A 25,678-nucleotide genomic window follows, 5' to 3' on the forward strand; every position below is an offset into this window, starting at 1 on the left:
CAGCACTAGCACACAGGTGCCTGCAAACTTCCTCCCTTAGCTACAGCTGAAACATTAACATCCACTGTCAAACTGGTGGACCTCTCATCTTCCTGAGTGATACTCCAGACACCAGCAACAGATGGACCCAGTCTGAAGTACAGACTCCAGGAACAAACAGTGAAGGTGACAGATAAGCAAATGGCTAGAGGTCAGCATAAGAATACATCCAACAAAAATCAGGACATCATGGCTTTACCAGCAACCCCAATAGTCAATGGATATGCTAATTTATCAGAAACACAGGAAAATGATCACAAATCTATCTTTATCCAGTTGTTAGAGGCAAATAAAGAAGAAACGAATGGAACTCTCAAAGAAATACAGACAACTACAGCCAAACAAATAGAGGCACAGGCAGTGGCATATGAAGAGGAAACAAAAAACAACAACAACAAAAATAGAGGCCATCATGGAAAGACAAGAATGCACATTCAAACAGATGAAGGAAATGATTCAAGACATGAAAACAGAATTAGAATCAATAAAGAAAACACAAACAGAGAAAACCCTGAACCTGGAGAACTTAGAGAAAAGATCAGGAAACACAAAGGCAAGCATCATAAATAGAGTATAAGAGATGGAAGAGAGAATCTCAGGAGCTGAAGATCCACTTGCAGAAATTGATACTATCTCAAAGAAAAAGTAAAATTGGGAAAGTTTCAAACACAAAACATGCAAGAAATCAAGGATGCCATGAAAAGACAAAATCTAAGAAAAAAAAAAGATTAGATGATAAAGAAGATTCCAGGCTCCAAGGTCCAGAAAATATTTAGAAAATATAGAAAAGCAAACAAGAAAAATTTCCCAAAGTGGGTCCGGAGGGCGCTGAGGGTGGTTTCCTAGCAACTGTATAACTAGCGGGCAGGGGAAAGATTGCATTAAGTTAGTTTCTTTTTCCAGGTGGCTGGGGCTTTAAATTTTTTGGTCTCTCAGTCTCAGAAAAGACCCCTCTGCCCATCCCCCTGAAGGGGGAGCAGCCTTACCAGGCCATGAGGAAGACAATGCAGCCAGTCCTGATGAGACCTGATAGACTAGGGTCAGATGGAAGGAAAGGAGGACCTCTCCTATCAGTGGACTGGGGGAGGGGCACAGAAGAAGAAGAAGAAGAAGAAGAAGAAGACAGAGGGAGAGTGGGATTGGGAGGGGAAGAGGGAGGGGGGTACATCTCAGATGCAAAGTGAATAAACTGTAATTAATAAAAAATAAATAAATTAAAAATTGTAAAAAAAAATTTCCCAAAGTAAAGGAAGAGATGTCCATAAACATACAAGAGGCCTATAGAACACCAAATAGACTAGACAAGAAAAGAAACTCATGTCACACAAAAGTCAAAACACTAAATCTGCAGAACAAAGAAAAAATATTAAAAGCAGCAAAGGGAAAAAGGCCAAATAACCTATAAAGGTAGGCCTATCAGAATCACACCAGACTTCTCAACATAAGCTATGAAAGCCAGAAGGGGCTGGGCAGATGTCATGTAGATTGTAAGAGATCTCAGGTGTCCAGCAACACTTTCAATCAACAGAGATGGAGAAAAAAAATACTCCAAGACAAAACTAAACTTCAACAATATCTATACAGCAATGTTCACATTCTTTGTTTCTGCTGGCCTCTGCCACACAACCTGCCAGTACATTGCACCTGCTCTATCCACCTGACTCTCCTCTACTATTCAGTTAGTGTGTGTCTGCTTCTTGGATCCTACCATCTGGGCTGGAAACCTGCCCTAACTAAGATGCTTTCCTCTTTCTCTATTGAAACTACCCTCTTTCCAAACAAACAACAAACAAACAAACAACAACAACAAAAACAAAACAACAAAAACAAAACAAAATAAAACGCAAAACAAAAGAAATCAAAAAGCAAAAATTCCACTCTCAGTCTCCCTCTCCAGTTGTTTTCTTCTTTACCTGCTCTAACCACTAAGATCTTCTTGTCTAGTGGGTAAATGTCACCCTGGAGCTGCCTGCTTTGTCTAGTATTACCCGTAATGGTAGAACCTGAGAGGCTGATACACACTTACCTACTTTAGTCTCCTAAAGTATCAACAGCTTGGTTCAGAGTGTGTAAATAAAAGTTTTAAAGGTCTTAGGGCAGAAAAGCTTAAGTTATGAGGTTCTAAATATGTGCTTTAAAGTGTGTAAATGTAAGTGTCAACAATCTTAGAAAGTTATTGAATGTAATAATATTTCTGATTTCTTTTCACTCTTCTTCTGGGAGCCCAGCAGTTGAGGCAGGCAAGTGTTGGGTGCACTGGGAACTTACACTTATACTGGTTCCTGGTCAGAAAATTTCTTAAGTTATTAACAAATATACAATCTGACAAAATCAAATTCCTGTTGCTATGAAATACTAAAATACTAATCTACCCTAAAATAAACCTTAAAAGACAACACATCAGTCTTCTCCTCTGGGCACAGGGAATGAACAAGTGTTCATCCATACACACATTGTGAACATACATGACACAGATGTAACATACATGACTTACAAATAACATCCATGACATACAAGTAACATACATGACATAAGTTGAACATACACACCTGATATGTCACTACTCTTTGCACATATGCATGTGTGTGTATGTGTGTGTGTCACTCACATATACATAAAATATGTGCACATACAGAAGCACACACACACACACAGATTCCCACTGATGTTGGTTAGTGGGATTATACTCATCGTAAATCAGTGATCATCACTTTGGTGTTCTGGGTGGTGACATGGTCACAGTCCTGCAATTGAAAAGTAAATAGGATCAAAGCAAGGAAAAGTCCTGTTTTGAAACAACTTGTGTTTCTAATATTATACCAAAAGAAAGGCTTTTGTGACCTAGTCTAGACCATATAAACTATGTAGTCCTGGAAGATCTTGAACTTATCCTTCAGCCATTAGCTCTTAGTGCTGTGCTATAGATAGACACCATCATGGCATATTTCAGGAATACTGTGAATTGAATTCAGGACCTTGTGCTTAAAACACAAGCTCTTCCCCAACTGAGCCATGTCCCGACACATAAGCCTCTAATATAAGAAGCTCTCTGAAGGCCAGTAGTTCTTAGCTTAGAGGTGAGATTGTGAGTCAGTGAGATAAATATACAAAGGTCTGGGACCCAGCACTCCTACCTAGTACTCCTCATAGACAGAGTCAGTGTCTCCCATATATCTTTGCACATGTTTTCCAGAGCCACTTGTGAAATATCTGTTTATTAAAGGGAACCAGTAATCTTGGAGTTGTGATGATAACCATATGAATAGTCCTTGAGGGTATTCATATGTAAAACAAAGTCACAAGGCTTAATCAATATGACCCCAGGATTTTACAAGCCATTGGAACTCTGCGGCTTTATCTCTGGATTTTATATACTTTATGGGGCAGGTTCTGGTCCTTTCAATATGTTCCTGCATTTCCTCTGAATGCAATCTCTATGGAAGAGTCAAGGCTGATATAAGGTACAAGACTCTCATTGACTTGAGGCTGATATGACACATAGATCAATCTGATCATACTAAGTGTGTTATCACTAAACACAACCTGGGAGAAAAAACTACCTCTCTAGGCAGGTGAGAACTATAATATTCCGGCAGACTCCCAGGATAAAAGATGCTTAATTTACCTATCTTACATGACCTTTTCTTTATACAGATCTCTAACTGAAACTTAGTAACTGATATTGGTGAAGAACAAGGTAACATGTAATAAACATTGAATAAACTAATGGTTTCCATACTCTGTTACTTCTTTCCCCATGATGCTGGAGATGGAATCCAGAATCTCACACATGCTGAGTTTACACTCTGACCCTGATGTACACCCCACTCCTACTTCCATTATTCTCTCAAGATCCCTGGAAAGTACAGTGTATTAAAATCAACAGATATTAGGTAAAAAGATCAATAAGGGTCAATATCCTCAAAGTCCATTAATGATTAGGTTGTAAATGAGAGAGAACTTCTCTTCACTGCCCACTGCTTTCTAATTACATAGTAATTATGGATTTTCAGGAATGTGACCAATGATGCTGAACTTCAAAGTAGATCAGAAAACATGGGAAACCTTATCAGCTCTATGATCTGGCTGAGACCAACGTCTTGATTCATTGTACAAAGGTACGTACGCAGAAGAGAGGAGTGTCCTCTCTATGAGGATGAAACCCCCTCCTGGAGCAGCAGGAAATTTCATTTATCCCAGTAGGTGTCAGTGAGAAAATTCCAGTTCTGAAATGAAAAAAACAGAGTCAAGCAGATATGCCTCTAGGTCTCTTCCCTCTCTTCTGTTCACCTTCTCTCATCTTTTCTTCCTTCTTTAATTTTCATTTCCTTTCTCCTCTTGTTTCTTGCATCTCTCTCCATTTTACTCTTTCACTCTCTCTTCTCACCCTTCCTCCTATCTCTTTTCTCTGCAGAACTCTTCTTCCCATTTCTAGAACCTGTGAACCCTCTCCTACTTCAATTCGTAGTCATCACTGTCATATCTATCCTTCTCCTAGACACTGTCCTCCTTGTGCATTCCTAATCATTATAATCTTCCTCTTTCTTTTTTCTTTTCTCTTTTCCTCTTTCTTTCTTTCTTTCTTTCTTTCTTTCTTTCTTTCTTTCTTTCTTTCTTTTAGCTTTTTCTTCCTCCTCCTTGTTCTCATACTCCTACTCTTGACCATGTATGTCTACGTCCCCCTATTTCTATTTCTTTCTCATTCTATATATCTTCATTTCACCATAACCAAAGTGGCCAGAGGAATTCAACAGTAGAAATGAATAGGAAGAAGAACAAAGCAATGCATTAGGTCCATTTACATAAAAAATGTGAGGAACAAGGGATAAAAATGCTAAAATCAGAGTCTTCTTGTCACTCAGGGACAATATCCAGGGTACAATTTTTTTTTTTTTTAACCAAGGAAGGAGGATAATTCATTGCTTTTCCAATACTGGATCTGCTGAGGAATTCAGAATAAATTGACATTGGGAATGAAAAGAGAGCACACTCATGTACAACACTTGGAGTAGAATTTCTTCAACCTCTGTTTCTTGAGGTTACTTCTTGATAGTTTGTCTTAGAAAATCAGCAGTGATATAATCATGTTTTTTTAAAGAGCAGCTAGTATTAATTAGCAGCTAGTATTAATTAATTGCTCTTAACTGAAGGCTTTAATAGCAATCAGTTAAGACACTCAATACATAAATTTTAAATAATTTTCAAACATGAAATCATTTTGCTCTTGTATATTCCAGAATCTGAATCTTACACACTCACTCTTTGTATTTGGGGGCACACACCACTGCGATGGACTCAGGCAGCATCTGCTGGTAGCAAAAATGGGTGTGTAGGTCCACACTTGACAAGAATGCTCTCTGGGTTGGATGAGTCTACAAAAACAAAAGAAGACAAGAATTGCAAGTGAGCATAGCCAGCCAGGTCTGATCCACCAAGAAAGGCAAGCCCAACCAGCTTCAACAATTGGCCCCTACCAAGATTCCTCAAATCATTCAAGAGGGACACTCATCTGCTAGATGGAGAAGAAAGAGGAGACAATCTATTTTGTCATCCTAACTCATAAAGGCCAAATGAAGCTAAATTTCTCTCTGTCACTTTTAGCTTGCCCCTCACTGAAAGCAAGACTCTTTTATTCATTCCTTCTTTCCTTGCTGTGTGTTTTCTGAGAACCTTCTAACCAGTACTCCTGTAGCATTGTTGCTGTTTCATCGCCCACTGTGTTCCATGTTCTCCTTATTAGACCTCCACCTCAGCTGCCAGGCAATGAATTCTCTTGCAGACAGCTCTCCCCATTTACCACATTTCCTAGGCCAGCTCCATGCAGAAACCTTCCAGGACGTTCTCCTGGTTTCTCTTGGCTTCTCAAAACTTCCTTCCGATGGCCATATAGGTTTGATATCTCACATATACCTTAAATTCCACACAGTATGAATTAATTCCACTTCCAATCTCAGTCCTTCTCTGCAAGCCCTACTCATACTAATGAGGGGATCACTACTATCACCATGAACCCAGGTGAAAGCCTGTTCTGTCCCAGACTCATCAGCCTCTGGTCCTCATTACTCTGAAATCTCTGAAATCTCACTCCTCCTCAACAGTTTGCTACCACCTTCTCATTGGATGTTAGCAGTTCAAAAAACTTTACTGATCTTCACATCTCAATCATCCTCGTATCTTCTTCACTTAACTCCTATACTATGGCTTTAGTCATGAAATGGTTTTACCCAGAATAACAGAAACAGTTATCCCTCAACTCAAAATCACCACTATTTTTCCTGCCCACACCAGACAATGAAGACCACTCCTTTGATAGGTCATATCAACAAATATATGTCATCCTTTTCTGATACCAAACAGAAATCTCAGCCAACAGAACTGCTCACTGATGCAGGAGCACAGTGGAGGTATCCATTGTTGATCCCTCTCCCATGAACCCCTTCTGACACATTTTTACAAGTTATCATAAGTCACTTCAAGTGTGCCCCCCCTTCTCTGAAACTCACAGGGACCCAGATTTACTTCCCAAAAAATGTAGTCCAAAATGCCTCATCTGAATTGATACTAGGTTATGTGTTATCACCCATTTGCATTACCACAAATGGCCAAATTTTAACACAAAGGGCCAAATTTTGCTTACTGTATATTATGTTATTGTTTTAAGCAAAACAGTAAGGATTTATAATGAACTGAAAATCATGAAGTCACAGGAGACTGCTTGAGAAATCTCATTTGCCAGGCCACCCAGGTTCACCAGGTCCCCTGGGCCATCCAGGTCCACAGGCTGCTTTAGAGGCTCTCCAGGACTTCCCAGTAGAAGCATCTCTAACAACCTCCCAGTTCTGCTGCTGTGGCTGGATACCCAGTGGACCATTTTACCAGCTTCTAAGTTCTGCATCTGCAGCACCACCAAGCTGACTACATCCACATTTGCCTCACCAGTCCCAAGTCTGAGAGTAGAAAACAGCGAGAACCCCTGTGCTTTCCTATTAGACCTGCTAGAGTGTGAGTGATCCTTCAAGTGAATGCCTGCAGAGCCCCAAATCCAGGGTCTCCCTTTTCTCGCAGCCAGACATTGAATCCCTCCCACTCACACATCTACTGTGGGCAACACGGGATTCTTGGGACAACATCCTCAACATTGAAGCCCCTGTTTTGCGGGTGTATCAGTGGAGTTCAGGTAAACAACTCCTGGATCCCAGACAGAGCTGAATAGCAGTGACCTGAAGGCCACTGAGATATTCAAGGAATCTGTGCATGCACATGCACATTGTGCCCTCGAACAGTGCCATAGCCTGCAACCCTTCCTATGCCTGTACCATCCCCTGCCCCACATTCCAGGCATCTTCACTTTTTAGCACCCTGTCCTTTAAGACACATCTCCATTCACACATACATGCTTGCTCACTCACATTTGTGCTTCTGGGCAAATGGAGCTTCCACCCTTAGGTACAGCTGAAAAAACAACACACACTCTCAAACCAGTCGACTTCTCTCATCACCCTGAAGAATACTCCAGACACCCGGGAAAGACAGACCCAGTCTGAAGTGCAGACTCCAGGATCAAATAGTGAAGGTTATGGATAAGCAGATGGCCAGAGCTCGGGGTAAGAACACATCCAACAAAAATTAAGACATCATGGATTCATCAGCCAACTCCAAAATCAATGAACACTCCAAATGATCCGAAACAAAGGAAAATGATCTGAAAGCTATGCTTATCCAGTTATTAGAGACACATAAAGAGGAAACAAAAATCTCTTAAAGAAATAGCCAAACAAATGGAAGCAGAAGTAGAGACACAATTAGTGGTACATAGAGAGGAAATAAACAACAACAAAAAAGAGTAAAGAACAGCATAGAAAGAGAGGAATCCACATTCAAACAGATGAAGGAAATGGGGCAAGGCATGAAAACAGAATTAAAATCAATAAAGAAAACACAAACAGAGAAAAGATCAGGAACCACAAAGGTAAGCATCACCAAAAAATACAAGAGATGGAAGAGAAAATCTCATCTGAAGAAATTAATACTTATCTCAAAGAAAAAGTAAAATCTGGAAAGTTCCAAACACAAAACATCCAAGAAATCAAAATGCCATGAAAAGACAAAATCTAGGATTAATAGCAATAGATGAAGAAAGAAGATTTCAGGCTTCAAGGTCCAGAAAATATTTTCAAGAAAATCATAGAAAATTTTCCCAGTGTAAAGAAAGAGATGTACATAAACATACAAGAGGCTTACAGAACACCAAATAGACTAGAACAGAAAAGAAACTCCTCATGTCACATCATAATCAAAACACTAAATCTACAGAACAAAGAAAAGATATTAAAAGCAGCAAGGGAAAAAGGCCAAGTAACATATAAAAGCAGACCTATTCGAATCACATCACACTTCTCAACAGAAACTGTGAAAGCCAGAAGGGCTTGAGCACACGCCATGCAGATTCTAAGATACCACAGATGCCAATCCAGACTACTATACCCAGCAAAGCTTTCAATTAACATAGATGGAGAAAACAACATATTCCATGATAAAACTAACCTTAAACTATATCTACACAGCAACCCAGCCCTACACAAAATACTAGAGGGAAAACTCCAATCTAACGGAAACTACAACCAAGATAACATAGGATACAGATAATTTTACAAGAAAAAAAATAACAGAAAACAAGCAATGAATCACTGTAACACCACCAACCACACAATAAAAAGAGCTAACATTCATTATTATTGGCCATTATTATTTATCAATATCAGTGGACTCAATTCTCCAATAAAAAGACACAGATAAACAGAATGGTTGCAGAAACAGGATCCAAAATTCTGATACATCCAAGAAACACACCTCTGCAACAAAAATAAACAGTATCTCAGAGTAACAGTCTGGAAAAATGTTTTGCCAGCAAATAGACCCAGAAATCAAGCTGGGTTAGCTATCCTATTATCTAATAAAATAGACTTTCAACCAAAATTAATCAAAAAGATGAGGAGGGCCCTTCATTCTCATCAAAGGAAAAATCCACCAGAACAACATCACAATTCTGAACATCTATGTCCCAAATACAAGAACACCTACATTTGTAAATGAAACATTATGAAATCTGAAATCACATATCGATCCCACACCTTAATAGTGAGAGACTACAACACTCCACTCTCACTAAGGGACAGATCATCAGGACAGAAGCTAACTAGAGTCATAATGATACTTACAGAGGTTCTAAATCAAATGGATCCATTAGATGTCTGCAGAACTTTTCACCCAAAGTCAAAAGAGTATAACTACTTTTCAGCACACATGGAACCTTCTCAAAAATAGACCATATATTTGGTCACAAAACAAGCCTCAACAGATGCAAGACAATTGAAATAACCCTTTTTATCCTATCTGACCACCATGGACTAAAACTGAATCTCAACAAGAGCAGAAATAGCAAAAAGCCTACACAAACAGGGAAACTGAATAATTTGTTACTCAATGACAGCTGGGTTAGGGAAGAAATACAGAAATTAAAGATTTCCTAGAATTCAATGAAAATGAAGGCACAACATACTCAAATTTATGGGACACAATGAAAGCAGTGCTGAGAGGAGAGTTCATAGCACTAAGTGCCTTCACGAAAAAACTTGAACATCTCATACAAGCAACTTAATGGTTCACCTGAAAGCCCTAGAAAGAAAAGAAGCAGGCACACCCAAAAGGTATAGACTGCTGAAAATATTCAAGCTCAAGGCTGAAATCAGCAAAATCAGAAACAAAATGAGGGACATAACAACACACAACAGAGGAAATCCAAATAATCATTAGGTCTTACTAGAAAAGCCTACACACCAGAAAATTTAAAAATCTAAATGAAAAGGACAATTTTCTTGATAGATTCCATTTGCCAAAATTAAATCAAGATCAGGTAAATTGGTGTAATAGTCCTATATCTCCCAATCCCCCAAGGAAATAGAAGGAGTCATCAAAAATCTCTCTTCCAAAAAAAAAAAAAAAAAAAAAAAAAAAAAAGGCCAGGGGCCAGATGGTTTCAGTGCAGAATTCTAGAATTCTACCAGACCTTCAAAGAAGAGCTAACTCCAGTTCTCTTCAAACTATTTCACAATAGAAACAGAAGGATAATTATCAGACTCGTTCTATGAAGCCACAGTTACCTTGATACCTAAGCCACACAAAGACCCAATAAAAACAGAGAAATATAGCCTTATCTCTCTATGAATGTTGATGCAAAAATACTCAATAAAATGCTTGCAAACTGAATCCAAGAACACATAGAAGATATTATCCATAATGACCAAGTAGGCTTCATCCCAGACATGAATGTGTGTTTCAATATACAGAAATCTATCAATGTAATCCAACATAAAACAAAAAGAGGAAAAAAACTACATGATCATCTCCTTAGATACTGAAAAACCATGTGTCAGAATACAATACCCATTGATATTTAAAGTCTTAGAGAGATCAGGGATACAAAGCACAGAACTAAACATAGTAAAGACAATATACAGCAAGCCTATAGCCAGAATCAAACTAATTGGAGAGAAAGTTAAATCAATCCCTCTGAAATCAGGGACAAGACAAGGCTGTCCTCTCTCTCTGAATCTCTTCAACATAGTACTTGAAGTCCTAGCTGAAGCAATAAGACAGGTAAGGTAGTTCAAGGGAATACAAATCAGAAAGGAAGAACTCAAAAGTATCACTATTTGCAGATGATATGATAGTATAAATGAGCGACACCAAACATTAAACCAGAGAAATCCTTCACTGATAAACACCTTCAGCAAAGTGGCTGGATACAAAATTTACTCAAAAAAATCAGGAGCCCTCCTGTACACCAAAGACAATAGGGCTGAGAAAGAAATTAGGGAGAAAACAACCTTCACAATAGCCACTAATAACTTAAAGTACTTTGGTGTGACTCTAACCAAGCAAGTGAAAGATATCTTTAAAAAAACTTCAAGTCTCTCAAGAAAGAAATTGAAGAAGGTATCAAAAGATGGAAACATCTCCAATACTCATGGATCAGTAGATTTAACATAGTGAAAACGACCATCCTTCAAAAAAAAAGATCTACAGATTCAATGCAATTCCCATCAAAATACCAATGCAATTCTTTATAGACCTTGAAAGAACAACTCTCAAATTCATATGGTAAAACAAAACAAAACAACAAAAAAACAAAACAAAACCCAGAATTGGCAAAATTATCCTGTACAACAACAGGTCATCTGGAGGTATCTCCAACCCTGATCTCAAGCTGCACTACAGAGCAATAGTAAAAACTGCATGGTATTGACCTGAAAACAGAATAGTGGATCAATGGAACTGAATAGAAGACCCAGAAATAAATACACATACCTACAGATACTTGATTTTTGAGAAAGAAGCCAAAACATACAGTGGGAAAAAGACAGCATCTTCAACAAATGATTTTGGTTTAACTGGATGTCTACATACAGAAAAATACAAATAGATCCATATTTATCACCCTGCCTAAAATTAAAATCTAAGTGGATCAAAAACCTCTACATAAAACCGGACACATTAAATCAGTTAGAAGAAAAATTCGGGATGAGCTGAGCCTAGAACTCATTGACACAGGAGACAACTTCCTGAACAGAGCACCAACAGCACAGGCTCTAATATCAACAATCAATAAACGGGACCACATGGAACTCAAAAGTTTCTGTTTAGCAAAGGACACTGTTGTCAGAACAAAACAGCAGCCTATTGATTGGGAAAGGATCTTCACCAGCCCTATATTTGACAGAGGGCTTATATCGAGAATATATAAAGAACTAAAGATGTTAAAAAGCAACAAATCAAGTAATCCCATTAAAAAATGTGGGAAGGAGCTACACAGAGAATTCTCTGTAGAGGAATATAGAATGGCAGAGAAACACTTAAAGAAATGCTAAACATCCTTAGCCATTAGGGAGATGCAAATTAAAATGACTCTGAGATTTCACCTTACACCCATCAGAATGCGTAAGATCAAAAACTCAAGTGACAACACATGCTGGAGAGGTTGTGGACAAAGAGAAACCCTCTTCCAATGCTGGTGGGAATATAAACTTCTACAACTACCATGGAAATCAATCTGGCCCTTTCTCAGACAATTAGAAATAGTGCTTCTTTAACATACAGCTATACCTCTCCTAGGCATATATCCAAAAGGTGCTCAAGTACAAAACAAAGACATTTGTTCAACCATGTTCATAGCAGCTTTATTCATAATAGCCAGAAGCTGGACACAACCCAGATGTCTCACAACTGAGGAATGAATATAGAAATTGTGGTACATTTACTGAATGAAATTTTACTCAGCAATTAAAAACAAGAAAATCATGAAAACTGCAGGCAAATGGTGAGATCTAGAAAAGATCATCCTGAGTGATATACCCCAGAAACAGAAAGACACACAGGGTATATACTCACTTATAAGTCGATATTAGACATATAAAATAGGATAAACATACTGAAATCTATAGTCCTAAAAAAGCTAAACAACAAGGAGTAAGCTAGGGAAGAGGCTGAAACCTCACTCATTAGGGCAATTAAAATAGACATTGGAAGCAGGAGAACACAAGGAATAGGATAGGAGCCTAACACAGCGGCCCTCTGAAAGACTGTAACTATCAGGGTATCAAAGGAGATGCTGAGACTCATACCCAAACTTTGGGCAGACTGCAGGGAACATTATAAATGAGGGACATAGAAATCTCTACACCTAAAAAGGTAAACATGAAGGAAGACCCGGGTAAGATGATCAATCCTCACTTAAAAGACAAATGGGATGGACATGGAAGTAGGAGAAAACAAGAAACAGGAACTGGAGCCTACCTCCTGTAAAGCTCCTGTAGAGCCTCTGAAAGACTCTACCTAGCAGTATATCAAAGCAGATGCTGAGACTCATAACCAAACATTGAGCAGAGTGCAGGGAATCATATGAAAGAAGAAGGAGTTAGTATGATCTGGAGAGGACAGGATCTCTACTTGGACCAAATATATCTGGACACAGGCACCTTTTCTGAGACTGATTCTCCAACCAAGGACCATGCATGGATAAATAGAACCCCTGCTCAGATGTAGCCCATGGCAGCTCAGTATCCAAGTGAGTTTCCTAGTAACGGGAGCAGGAACTGTCTCTGACATGAACTCAGTGGCTGGCTCTTTGACTTCCCCCCCACAAGGGAGGAGCAGCCTTGCTAGGCCACAGAGGATGACACTGTAGCTTGTCCTGATGAGACATGATAAGCTAGGGTCAGATGGAAGGGGAGGAGGACCTCCTGTATCAGTGGACTTAGAGAGGGGCAGGGAGGAGATGAGAGAGTAAGGGTGTGTATGGGAGGGAATGAGGGAGGGTGCTACAGCTGGGATACAAAGTATATGAACTGTAATTAATATAAAAAAGAAATTCAATTAAAAAAGAAAAAAGATACAGCTATACCACTCCTAGAAATATATCTAAATATGCTCAAGTACACAACAAGGACATTTGTTCAACCATGTTTCTAGCAGCTATATTCATAATAGCCAGAACCTAGAAACAATCCAGATGTCCATCAAGGAAGGAATGGATACAGAAATTGTGGTGCACAATGGAATACTACTTGGCAATTAAAAATAAGGAAATCATGAAATTTGCAGGTATATGGTGGGATCTAGAAAAGATCATACTCACCGAGTTATCCCAGACACACATGGTATATACTCACTTATAAATGGATTTTAGACCTATAATATAAGATAAACACACTAAAATCTATACACCTAAGAAGCTAATCAAGAAGTTCCCTGGGTAAGATGATCAGATCAATCCTTACTCAGAAAGACAAATGTAATGGACTCTGGAAGAAGGCGAAAACAAGAAATAAGATGGGAACCTACCACATAGGGCCTCTGAAAGACTCTCCACAGTAGTGCATCAAAGCAGATGATGAGACTCATAACCAAACACTGGGCAGAGTGCAGGAAATCTTATGAAAGAAGGGAGAGATACTGGGGCCTGGAGCTCTACATGGAGAGCAACAAAGCCAAAATATCTAGGCACAGGGGCCTTTTCTGAGACTGAGTCCAACCAAGGACCATTTGTTGATACAACCTAGAACCCCTGCTCAGATGTAGCCCATGGAGGCTCATTATCCAAGTGGTTCTCTAGTAAGTGGAACAGGGACTGAGTCTGACATGGACTCAGTGTCAGGCACTTTGACCACTGTCCCTCTGATGGGGGAGCAGCCTTTCCAAGCCACAGAGAAGGACAATGCAGCCACTCCTCATGAGACCTGATAGATTAGGGTCAGATGGAAGGTGAGGAGGACATCCCCTATCAATGGACTTTGGTAGGGGAATGGGAGAGGAGGGAGGGAGGGAGGGAGGTATTGGAAGTGAATGAGGGAGGGGTCTACAGCTAGGATACAAAATGAATAAACTATAATTAATATAAAAATAAAATATAATAAACTGAAAAAAGTAAAAATTTAAAAGCTGTAAAAACAGTAAGAAATGGTCTTATGACTCACCCTGGAACACTATTGACTGTATGTTTAAACAGAAGAATGATATGGAATGGGTTGACTCTGTGCAGAGAAAGATTTAGGCAGGATGTTTCTGAGAGAAAGAAAAGAGAACCCTACCATCAGGGGGGTTATTTGCTTACATGAATCCACCCTATGGTGAGAAGCCCCAGTTCTTCCTGAATAAAAAGCAATTCCTCTTCATTGGTGGCATAGCAATAGTCAGGGCCTCCTTCCTGGAGTGGTATGACTATGTGCGTGATATGGTACTCCTCTCCTACCTGCCAAGAGAAAATAATGTATTACAATTTCCTAGAACTCAGTCCCACTCTCTCATAACACAAATAAGAGAATCCCTCACCCAAGTGAATGACCCTTACTGTTATCCCTCCTCTCATTGTTTCACAACCTTGTGAGCGCTTGTAGGTTCTGTATATGAAGGAACAGATGCTGGGATGACCCTGAGATGTCCCTCTTGGCACATCCTAGTCCTAGACTCCTCCCTGCAGCAGCCAGTAGGTCTGCTCAGGAAGCTGAGGTGTTTATAATTTATATTCCAAGGCTTACCAGAGTAGGTGCTTAGAACAGGACCCAAAAGGAATTGAGTCCTCCTTTTCCTTTTAGAATTAGTCAACATGCATGTCTACATGCCTCATTCCAGCCTATCTGCCTGTCTGTCTGCTGGTCTGCTTTCTTTGCCTTCAAGACAATGTCTCATTCCCCCTGTGAAGCTGGTTTGAACTTGTAGGAAGCCTCTAGTCTTAGTTATGCAGTAACAGGAATTAGCAGCATTAGCTACCACTACAAAGAAAAATTCTAACTATAGCATTGAATCAAAGGGTTCAAGGGACTCTGAAAAGCAACCAAATGCAAAGTCACCAAATTCAAGGCTTCTAGGCCTTGTCACCCCCAGTTCCTTCTCTCTGGTGATGTCTATGGACACAGACACTAGATATGTTCTCTGACAGTCATGAGAAGACAAGGGGAAGAAACAGCTTCAGATCAGGAAGGACTTTTCATATTTTTACCATGGATCCGCACAAAACGCCACAGGTCTCAATTTTCTTCTTAGTGTTCTTCCTAGCAGACTTTAGAAATTTCTCACATAAATCGTGAGGGAGGATCACAGGACATAGGCCTCTAACTTTCTGAACTGCAATGGAAAAGAGAGAAAAGTCTTAGGCAACAGGACCTGGTGTTCATGAGCAGAATTCATCTTGAGAGCCTGGGAGAGAAAGGAAATGTCATTGGGATTCTCTCCAAGAGTCCTTCCCCATGATGGAATCACAAAGTGAGCCGGGTTTTCTTTCTCCAAGCTCTGGGTACAGCTGACTGGGAGCTAGGACCATGGACTTTATAGTCAGCTTGAGAGTATGGAGCAATAGTTTTGAATGTGACTGTGAGATGAGTGTAAGTGGACCACAGAAGCCAAAGACTGAGGACATGGACAAGGAAATGCAACATTCTCTGTGGTGGTACTCAGTGCTTCAGACTTCAGACATCTGTCCATCAGCAAGTCCTTACTTTACTGGTGAGTTCTAATCTCTCAACTGTGTGGCTGAGCCAGATGCAATGGGGACTTTTAGGTTTCAGACCATACCAAAGTGCACCTGGCCTCCAGGTTTTCCCAGAATCCCTTGGTCCCTACCTGCTGTAGGCATGGCTAGGATAAGCTCTGAACCACTACCCTGTGCTTTCCAGCCCAGGGACAGGGGCTTCATCTTATTATATAATCCAGACATTTAGGTTTCCTTATCTCTCTCTCCTCTCACTCTGCTCTCTGTGTATCTTTTATCCTCTTCTTCTCCTCACTCTTTCTTCATTCTCTGTGCATGATTTTTCTCTTTCTTTCTTCCCCTTCCCCAGTACTACAAAAGCTTCTCCCAATAGACCTGCATTTTTCATACCATAAGTTCATTTTGCATTTAGCTCATTTCTGTGTTTAAATGGGGAACCAATTCTACACAAATGTTTTCCAAGTCAAAAACCTGTGGTTACTTACCTGTTCTTGCCTCTGTGGCATTTTCCCCAGGCAGCCCTTCAGATATTGACATGCTTGGGGTGATTAACTTAGCATTCTCCTCTCCGGAATGCTGCTGTGGTGGGCTGGAGGATTTGGTTGGTACTGAGGAAGGCTGAGCTTCCTTTGCTCTTAATGTTGCACCAGGTCCTTCTTCTCCACTTTTGTTTTCTTCAGGTCCATACAAAGGATCTAATAGAAGAGAGTGCCAAGTGGAACATCCTGAATTTTTTATTTATTTTTTAGATTAATTACAGGCTATTCACTTTGCATCTCCTCATTTTCTTACAATCCCAAGCTCTCTCCCTCATCTCCTCCTTGCCCCTCTCTAAGTCCACTGATAGGGGAGGTCCTCCTACCCTTCCATCCAACCCTAGCTTATCAGGCCTCATCAGAACTGGCTGCAATGTCCTCCTCTGTGGCCTAGGAAGGGTACTCTTTCCCGGGGGGGGGGGTCAAAGAGCCAACCACTTACCTGTGCTTTCCTCTGGGTCATTTGCCCCAGGCTGCTCAGTAGATGTTGATGTGCTTGGGATGACAAACTTAGTGTTCTCCTCTACTGCACACTGCTGTTTTGGGCTGGAGGTTTTGGTTGGTACTGAGGAAGGTTGAGCTTCCTTTACTGTAGATGTTATCCCAGGTCCTACTTCTCCACTTTTGCTTTCTTTAGATCCATACAATGGATCAAACGGAATAGTGCAAGAAGTGGAATATCTGGATTTTATGACCTCCCAGAAAGTTGCCAGCTCTGCTGCTTCCTCTTCTTTACTCTTCTACAGGAAAGGGATTTAGGCAAATACTTGAAATCTCAGAAGAAAAGTCTTGTCATCACAGACATGAACAAAACCTAGTTCTGTTCATGTCTGACATCTCAGGAACAGATCAATAAATCTGGTGTGGTGGAAAAGAGCCTGCACCCCATTACTCAGTTCCTATATGGATGTCTCTAGTAATAGCTAAATCTCAGTCTTCTCTACACTCTACCCATCTTTGTCGGGGGGGGATGTGTGTGTGTTGTGTGTGTAAGTGTTGTGTGTGTGTGTGTGTGTGTGTGTGTTGGCTAGTATAGATGCAAGTGCATTTATGTGCAAGTGATTGTGGAGCCTAGTCATTGACTCACAGACTCCAATGGAACATAACAAGACAGTCAAAGAACAGGCTGAATAGCTGCCATGTAATCCCACTGTTTCTGTGCTCCTTATACTGACCATCTCCATTAGGTATTTTTCATATTCCCTGTTATATCTGTTTAGTAGTTTCCTCTTCAAAATCTCGGCCCTGTCAAAAACGATGTTTAGGATCTGAAATACAAAATCAAAATGGAGAATTAGAACAGTTCTAATGTGAGAAAAAAAGGGAATAAAACAAGGTGGGAAAGGCAGCAGTAACTCACGCACAGCTTGAACCCTATTCCCAGCCATCCCTCTCTTTACTGTTTTGCTGAGGCAGCATCTGACCCCTTTCCACCAAGTGTCAGGATCTGTGGATTTTCTTTGAGTAGCTCCAGGCTGCTCTGGCAATCAGCTTAGGCAACAAAGACTTACCTTGATGAAGTTCGATCTTCTTCCACCTGCATTCCTTTTTCGGAGTTTTGGGCCAATGTTCATTTTTTCCAAATATAATCTAAGAAATAAAGGAGAATGAATAAGATGTACAGAAAATTTTGACATGTTTAAATTAGGCCTGATGGAAATTTGGCCTCTGTATGCAGGATTTCAGAAGATCCTAGAGTTTACAGAGGCACACCCTAAAATCCAGCATCAGTTTTCATGCCAGTGTCTGAAAAAATATGAGTCATTACTATAATATTAAACTGGCACATTCAGGAAATGTCAGCTGTCAAGAAGCATAGCTAAGCTGTTAAGGTGCATGTTTGTCATCCCAGTACACAGGATGCAGCACATAGAATTAATGGACCCACAGATCCTTAAGGAAACAGGTCATAACCTTGAACTTCAAAGCAGGAAATAAAGACAGTGGTCTCTCTCTTCCATTCCCAATCGCAATATGGATTCCTGCTCATAGAGAACCTTTGTGTATTGTTTCCCAGCAGCAGACAACCTCACCTAAGAGACCACTAGGTAATGAAAGGAGACAATGAGGGTGCTCAGAGTTAGGAGTGCATGTGCTGTGGTTACCTGGCAGGATGCTGCACCCAGGGATGCTGCTCACCTGCTTCAACCCTCACATCAACCCAAAAATCAATAACAATCCATGACCCTGTCAGAAACTCTGCTTCAGAGGAGAGTGTGATCAAGATCATTTTATGTGAATACGTGCTTTTTATCACTGTATAAAAAGCTGATATCTCAGAGGACACATGAGTCCCTTGTAACAGTAATTTGTCTTTGGAATGGTAAGAAAATGAGAGGGAGTTACAACATGAGCCCAAGAGAATATCTTCATGTTACAGAATACCAACAGGGGAAAACAAATAGAAGAACCCTTGTTCTAACAGTTGTACAAGCAAGGAAATGCAAACTGTCCTGGTGAACTCATTTCTAAACCTGAGCTATCTCCTCCTCTGTGGAACAAGAAGGTGATGTCACTACTCAGCACACACAGTCTTCTGAAGATCAGGGAAACCATGGCCAGAAAACCCCATGCCATTGCCTGAGCTCCTCAGAGTCCTATGCATCTCCTTAGGTTCTGCTTCACCAAATTCAGGGCTAGACATGACTAGTGAGATTTTAACATCATTTATTTCATCAAACAGAACATTCTTGTCACTGAGCCTATAAGAGTCATGACCTGGTGTTAGATTCACAATCTTGTATTTAATGTGCCTGTGCAAGAATGATGAAGAGCTTGGGAAAAGTCCTTAATGTGCTGAACCCCACTGACTCCAGGTGCTCTACAGTCCTCTGGTGACTGTACCTACAGGGAAGGCAACTTTCTTTCCTATACAACTCAAGAGGCTACAGGATGAAGAGGAGAGGGACCTGGGTTTGGCTACACATCAGAGATAATCCTGTCCCTCAGAGGCTTTTAGCTAATCAATCCACTTACCAATTAAGATATGTGCCACTTCCCTGCCAACTGTTGTTTTCAAGGACCTGGTCATGTGGACACAGGATTAAGAACTCCTACTCAGGATGATCTTTTCTAGAATTTTGCCTGCAAATTTCATCATTTTCTTGTTTTAATTGTTGAGTAGTATCCCATTGTGTAAATGTACCACAATTTCTGTATCCGTCCCAGAAGCAGAAAGACACAGATGGTATATATTTACTTATAAGTGGATATTAGGCATATAATATGGGATAATCATACTAAAATCTGTATACCTAAAGGAGCTAATCAAGAAGGAGGACCCTGGGTAAGATGATCAACTCTCATTCTGAAAGGAAATGCGATGGACTTCAGAAGGGGGAGAAAACAGGAAACAGGACAGGAGCCTAACAGAGAGACTCTGGAAGACTCTACTCCACAGGCCATCAAAGAAGAGGCTGAGACTCATAGCTAAACTTTGGGCAGAGTGTAGGAAATATTATGAAATAAGCAAGAGAGAGAAAGACCAAGAGGGGACAGGAGCTCCACAAGAAGAGAAAAAAAAAAAAGATCTGAGCACAAGCACCTTTTCTGAGACTGATACTCCAACTAAGGACCATTCTTGAAGATAACCTAGAACCTCTGTTCAAATGTAGTCCATGGCAGCTCAGTGTCCAAGTCAGTTCCTTAGTCATGGAAACAGGGACTGTCTCTGACATGAACTCAGTGCTCTTTGTTCATCTCCCTCTGATGGGGGAGCAGTCTTACCAGGTCACAGAGGAAGCCAATGCAGCTACTCCTGATGAGACATGATAGACTTGGATCAAATGGAAGGGGATCTCCCCTATTACTGGACTGGCAGAGGGGCATGGGGGGAGATGAGATGGGATTGGGAAGGAATGAGGGAGTGGACTACAGCTGGGATACAATGTGAATAAAATATAATTAATATATATATTTAAAAAAAAAACTCCTACTCATGAAGTTCTTTATTTATGACCACAACATCTTTGGTCTTTGTGTCTTTGAATAAGGATGAAAAGATTGTATATGAACTGCCAGAAATATGATTAAAACCTGACATTGTCAAATTCAGTAACTGTCAGCAAATGTGACAAACATGAACAGGAGAGGAGCATGAGTTAGAGAATAGTCCCAGAAAGGGAGATAGAAACTGTTCTCACGTGAGGAATTTATGATAGAGAATAAAGGCTCCTTCTTCTTTTCCACATTCGTCCAGGTCAGCTGCCATTTTGAAGAAGTCATCTCTGAGGCTCAGGTAAGAAGCCTTGGAAAATTTTTTGTTGATTTTGATGTCCTGCCCTAGAGCGCTTAAGATCTGGAACCGCTCTTGGGGAGGTAGACTGACGTCATCGTGTCTGCGGATGGTCTAACACAAAAGAGAAGACAGGTAACATCAAAGCCATCTCCTGCCATCCTTCCTCCTGCTGTGCTAATCAGCTAGAACACAATGTGTGCTTGTATGTGCTTGTGTGTGTGTGGGCTACATGTATGTGTGCCAGCTTGTGTGACAAATCTCTCTCTAAATAAATGAGAGCAAATAAAATACCGTTTCTTGTGGTTCAGCTCCGTAAATTTAGTGAATAGGAACAGCATGAGATCCACTTAATATGGTAGTAAAGTGGCAGGTTCTGAACCTGGGATCTCTGTGTTCCTTGAAAACACAACGCAAATGAGCTTTCAGGTAGCATGTAACTTAAAAAGGGGTCCTTACAAACAGCCTCTTTATTGAGATTAGCACCATGACTTTACATAGATGTTGCTATAATGTTCTTTTGGAATGTATACAATTTACTCTTGTTCGATCAAATCCTAATTTCTCTACCCCACTATCTGGTTTCAAACAGTCAGGACACCACATTGTGATGCTCACCTCTCTCAAGTTTGTGTAACCATGCCACCATTTGTTCTCTGTGTTGTCAATGAAACAACCAGCCATTGCAGTGCAATGGGGAGAATAGGGTGAGGCATCCTGGTCCAGAGGGCAGAGGAAGGAAGCAGGAGGGTAGGGGAAGAGTTGAGCCGGTGAGAAGTTAGAGCCACATAGAGAGATGAACCATACCCAAATATGACTAAAATAAGTATAATGGGTAAAATCTGAGTGGTAGGAAACTATGCGGATTTGGAGATTTAGGATGGAGTAACGATTGTCCAGCATTGTGTGTTAGGTTAATTAGATAAATCCTAGTCTCTGTGTGGTTTTTTGGGTATACAGAAGGTTAATGAATAACCAATGCTTAACCAAAATACATATCAATATTAAATATTAAGTACCTACAACACATAGCTATGAGTGGTTATGCACACACTGGAGGATTGTGCATACACATAAAATCAGCTTTCACCACAGAGACTTCTCTTGTTATTACTAAGACAATTAGGGAGCACCTGAGCTTGGAATTCAGTCCCAGCTGGAAGCATAAGGCTTTGGGATTGGGTGTTCCCTCTAATTTAATTAGTATCTATGATGCTCAAATATTCAAAAACATCTGAGTGACAATGAGTAATGAAAACTCAGTTCCTGCTGTTGAAGGACTTTGGGAACCAAGGCTGAGAAGCAGCAGAAAGAAACAAACCTTTGAGAACTGTCAGCACCTTAGACCACAGCACTGCACAATCCTATACTGAATGTGTTTAGGGGAGTCGAGGTGTTTGAGAGTAGAAATGCAAAGTACTCTAAAGACTATCTATTTACAGTATTGACCTCCTTTCTCTATCCCACTGACAATGTAAAGAAAAGGTGATATATTATCACTCTATTTCTTTAGTTTAAACACAGAGAAAAACACTAGGAATTTAAATTTGCCAAATATGATTTCATGTAAAATATCTTCATGGTAAAGTGCAATGAGACTTACCACATTTGTTGTTCCAGTAGTGAAAGGTCCTTTGTTATCTAGACAACTCTGATGGTCTGATTGTCTGGGTATCACAAAGTTCCCTCCTGTCAACAGATGAAAAAGATTTTAGGAAAGGAGACCTTTGCTTCTCTAGGAATTAATGTTAATGTACATTAAACTATATTTAACTTGTTGAAGTAATGACGACAATAGCCATGAAAATACAGGTTTTTCATCCTGCAATTCATTGACTGAGGCAGGATGGTAGTCACAACCTCCATTGTAGAGTTAACACTTAAAAACAATTTTAATTGAAAAAAAAATCAGGACTAAGTCATTGCTTTTTAAAATAAGGATTTACAATGAAGTTGAGTGCAAGATGGCAGCAGCTGCATGAATCCTAAGAACTTTGGAGCAGCTACAAGAAGCCTGAGAGACCCATGAAGGCTCAGAGGAGATACACTGCAGCAGATCACAAGGCTACAGAGAACACACTATCTTCAGAACAACTAAAAATGCCATGTCTTTGGGAAATATGTTTTAAAAAAAGTGATCTCATGAAAATGGAGAAAATAAAGATGGCTGAGCAGAGGGGCAAAGAAAAGTGAAACTAGAGCCACAGCAGTGATGGATAAGGGTTCATTTTCTGGAAAGGGCCTCCTCAAAGACCTCCACTGTCACTGTTGTAGCTGGAGGCCATGGTGTTGCCCATGGTGCTTGCCTCATCCAGAAACCATGTGGCAGTGCATGTTCTCTTAGCCTCCACACCAAAAGGAAGATACAGTCTAGGCAGGATGCCATGAGAGAGTTCTTAAAAACTGTGATCTAGTGAGTATATAGCATATGTGTCCTTCTGGATTTCCTCACTCAGGATGATCTTTTCTAGTTCCCACCATTTGCCTGCAGATTCCATGATTACCTTCTTTTTAATTGCTGGGCTATTCCATTGTATAAATGCACTACACTTTCTGTATTCATTCCTCCACTGAGGAACATGTAGGTTGTTTCCAGATTCTGGCCATTATAAATAAAGCTTCTATGAACATAGTTGAGCAAATGCCCTTATTGAATGGTGGGGCAAGTTTGGGGTAGTGGATATTTGCCACATAATATGGGATAAAAATATTAAAATATGTAGTTCTAAAAAAAGCTAAACAACAAGTAGGACCTTAGGGAAGATGTTTAATTCTCATTCAAAAGGAAAAAAAAACATGATAGATATCAGAAGTAGGAGAAGACAAGAAAAGAACAGAGGCCTTGCATAGTGGAGCTCTGAAAGACCCTACCCACCAGGGCATCTAAGCAGATGCTGAGACTCATAGCAAAACTTGGGGCAGAGTGCAGGAATCCTTATGGAAGAAGAGGGAGTTAGAAAGACCTGGAGGAGACTAGAACTCCACAAGGAGAACAACAGAGCCAAAATACCTGAGCCCAGCGGGGCATTCAGAGACCAGTTTTCCAACCAATGATCATGCAAGGAGAGAACCTAGACCCCTAGTCCAAAGGAGGCCCATAGGCTGCTCAATTTCCAGGCGGGTTCCCTACTAAGCGGTAGGGAAGGGTCTCTGATATTATCTCAGTGGATAGCTCTCTGATCATCTACCCTGGGGAGGCACAGCCATGCCAGGCCACAGAGAAACATGATGTAGCCAGCCTTGATGAGAACTGATAAGCTAGGGTCAGATAGAAGGGAAAGAGTCCTTCCCTATAGGGGAATAGGGAAAGGGTATAGAAGTAGAAGAGGGAGAGTGGGTGGGAGTGGGAGAAAAGAAAGGGCGCTTCAGAAAGGATACAAAGTAAATAAATTGTAATCAATCAATTAATCAATAAGAAAAAATTTTGATCAAGGTGATAAAGTATAGAGCTCTTCAGGATTGATGGCTTCTGCTTAGAGGTGGGGACAGTGTGGGGCAAGGATGAACTCATTTCTCTTTAAGGGCCTTGACACTGAGAGTTTGACCATGTTCCAATGAGAACAACATGTATTTCAATTGATGTATCTTTTTAATTTATTTTGAGTGTGACTAATGGGTAGGAATGTGAATCTGGGAGCAATGGAAAAGGAGTGTAATGTAGATTGTATGAAATTCCCACATAAACAATAAAATAATATGTTGACAATTTTTACAATGACCTTTAACATGGAGAAAATATTCCTTTAAAGGAGGGCAGACTTTTACTTTGTAAGCCATGCTTTCCAGATTCTCATTATGGAGCAGAGAATTCTAGCCATGAACCCAGCTACCTCAGACCACCATGAGCTCAGGTGGCATCTATGAACAAGCAGTCCTGGCACTAACACTACTTTTAGAGAGTGTGTCTGGAGGACCAGAGCAGGAAACACAGCTGCTCTTGTGTCCTAGACATGTAACACACACCCATTTCCTTGTCCTGAAGCCCTAGTTTTAACTGTAAACCCCAGGACCAGGAAGGTTGCTCATTGACCACTGAGTAGGACACAGCTGCCTATCCAGCTAGGTCAGCCAAGGCAACTCTGCACATAGAGGGTTGGCAGCACTAGTGAGAAACAGCACCAGTTGTCAAAAAGTATCCTGCCCCTCAGTTATCCTTTTACATACACCTCTCTTTCCCTTTCTCTATCTCTTTTTCTCTCTCTGTTTCAGCCAATCCAGTCCCAGGAATTCTGTGGTTTCCTTCTTTCTTCCATGATTTTAAAGACTCAGTACTCCAGGGAATCCTAGACCCTGACAGCCTATTATATCAAAAAAGAATGTGAAGGTTCATTTAATGAGTATGTGAGTAATTGCTCAGTTGAAAGTCACAACCCTAAGGAATTTCAGATCTAAAACCACCGTAGGAGACCATCTTGTACCAAAGTACATTCCCCTGAATCCCACATCATTTTGAAGCTTTCCAACTTAGGAAACTGTTCAATTAAATAAACATTATAGTTTCATTTCATACCTGACATTGTCACGGAAGTGAATAGGAGTAAAGGGATAGGGTCTGGATAAAGGGATGAGATAAAGGCTTGTTGGGTTTCTCAAGAAAAAGTCACGTGCGCACAGGATCAGAGATACTGGACACTGAGGAGTTTGTTTACTCGTCTCCATGGAAACCTCGAGATTCCATCAGGTGCTGATTGGCTGAGAGGGAGAATGATGTCATGAAACAGGTAAAAGCCAGTAATAGATTCAGGAGCCATGTATTAAAAGAGACAAGTGGACACCCTGCTTGAGAGAAAGGCTGAGCAGCCCTACATGCCTCAATCTGGGCAGTTG

General features: G+C 40.4%; 1 protein-coding gene across 1 annotated transcript; it reads right to left on the minus strand.

Moving 5' to 3' along the window:
• Nucleotides 1–2,726: 2,726 nt before the first annotated feature.
• On the minus strand, nt 2,727–25,368 carry LOC110539520 (STAM-binding protein-like). Its single transcript, XM_021626378.1, has 12 exons — nt 25,362–25,368; nt 22,455–22,540; nt 20,760–20,965; nt 18,129–18,207; nt 17,793–17,885; nt 17,060–17,357; nt 16,567–16,776; nt 15,593–15,717; nt 14,708–14,845; nt 5,299–5,411; nt 4,166–4,265; nt 2,727–2,783 (listed from the first exon to the last, which is right to left on the minus strand). The coding sequence occupies exons 1-12, from the start codon at nt 25,366–25,368 to the stop codon at nt 2,727–2,729; spliced, it is 1,512 nt and encodes a 503-aa protein (XP_021482053.1).
• Between the last annotated feature and the right edge of the window lie 310 nt (nt 25,369–25,678).

This window comes from Meriones unguiculatus, chromosome 7, assembly GCF_030254825.1.
Source record: "Meriones unguiculatus strain TT.TT164.6M chromosome 7, Bangor_MerUng_6.1, whole genome shotgun sequence".
In the NCBI taxonomy this organism is placed as follows: domain Eukaryota; kingdom Metazoa; phylum Chordata; class Mammalia; order Rodentia; family Muridae; genus Meriones; species Meriones unguiculatus.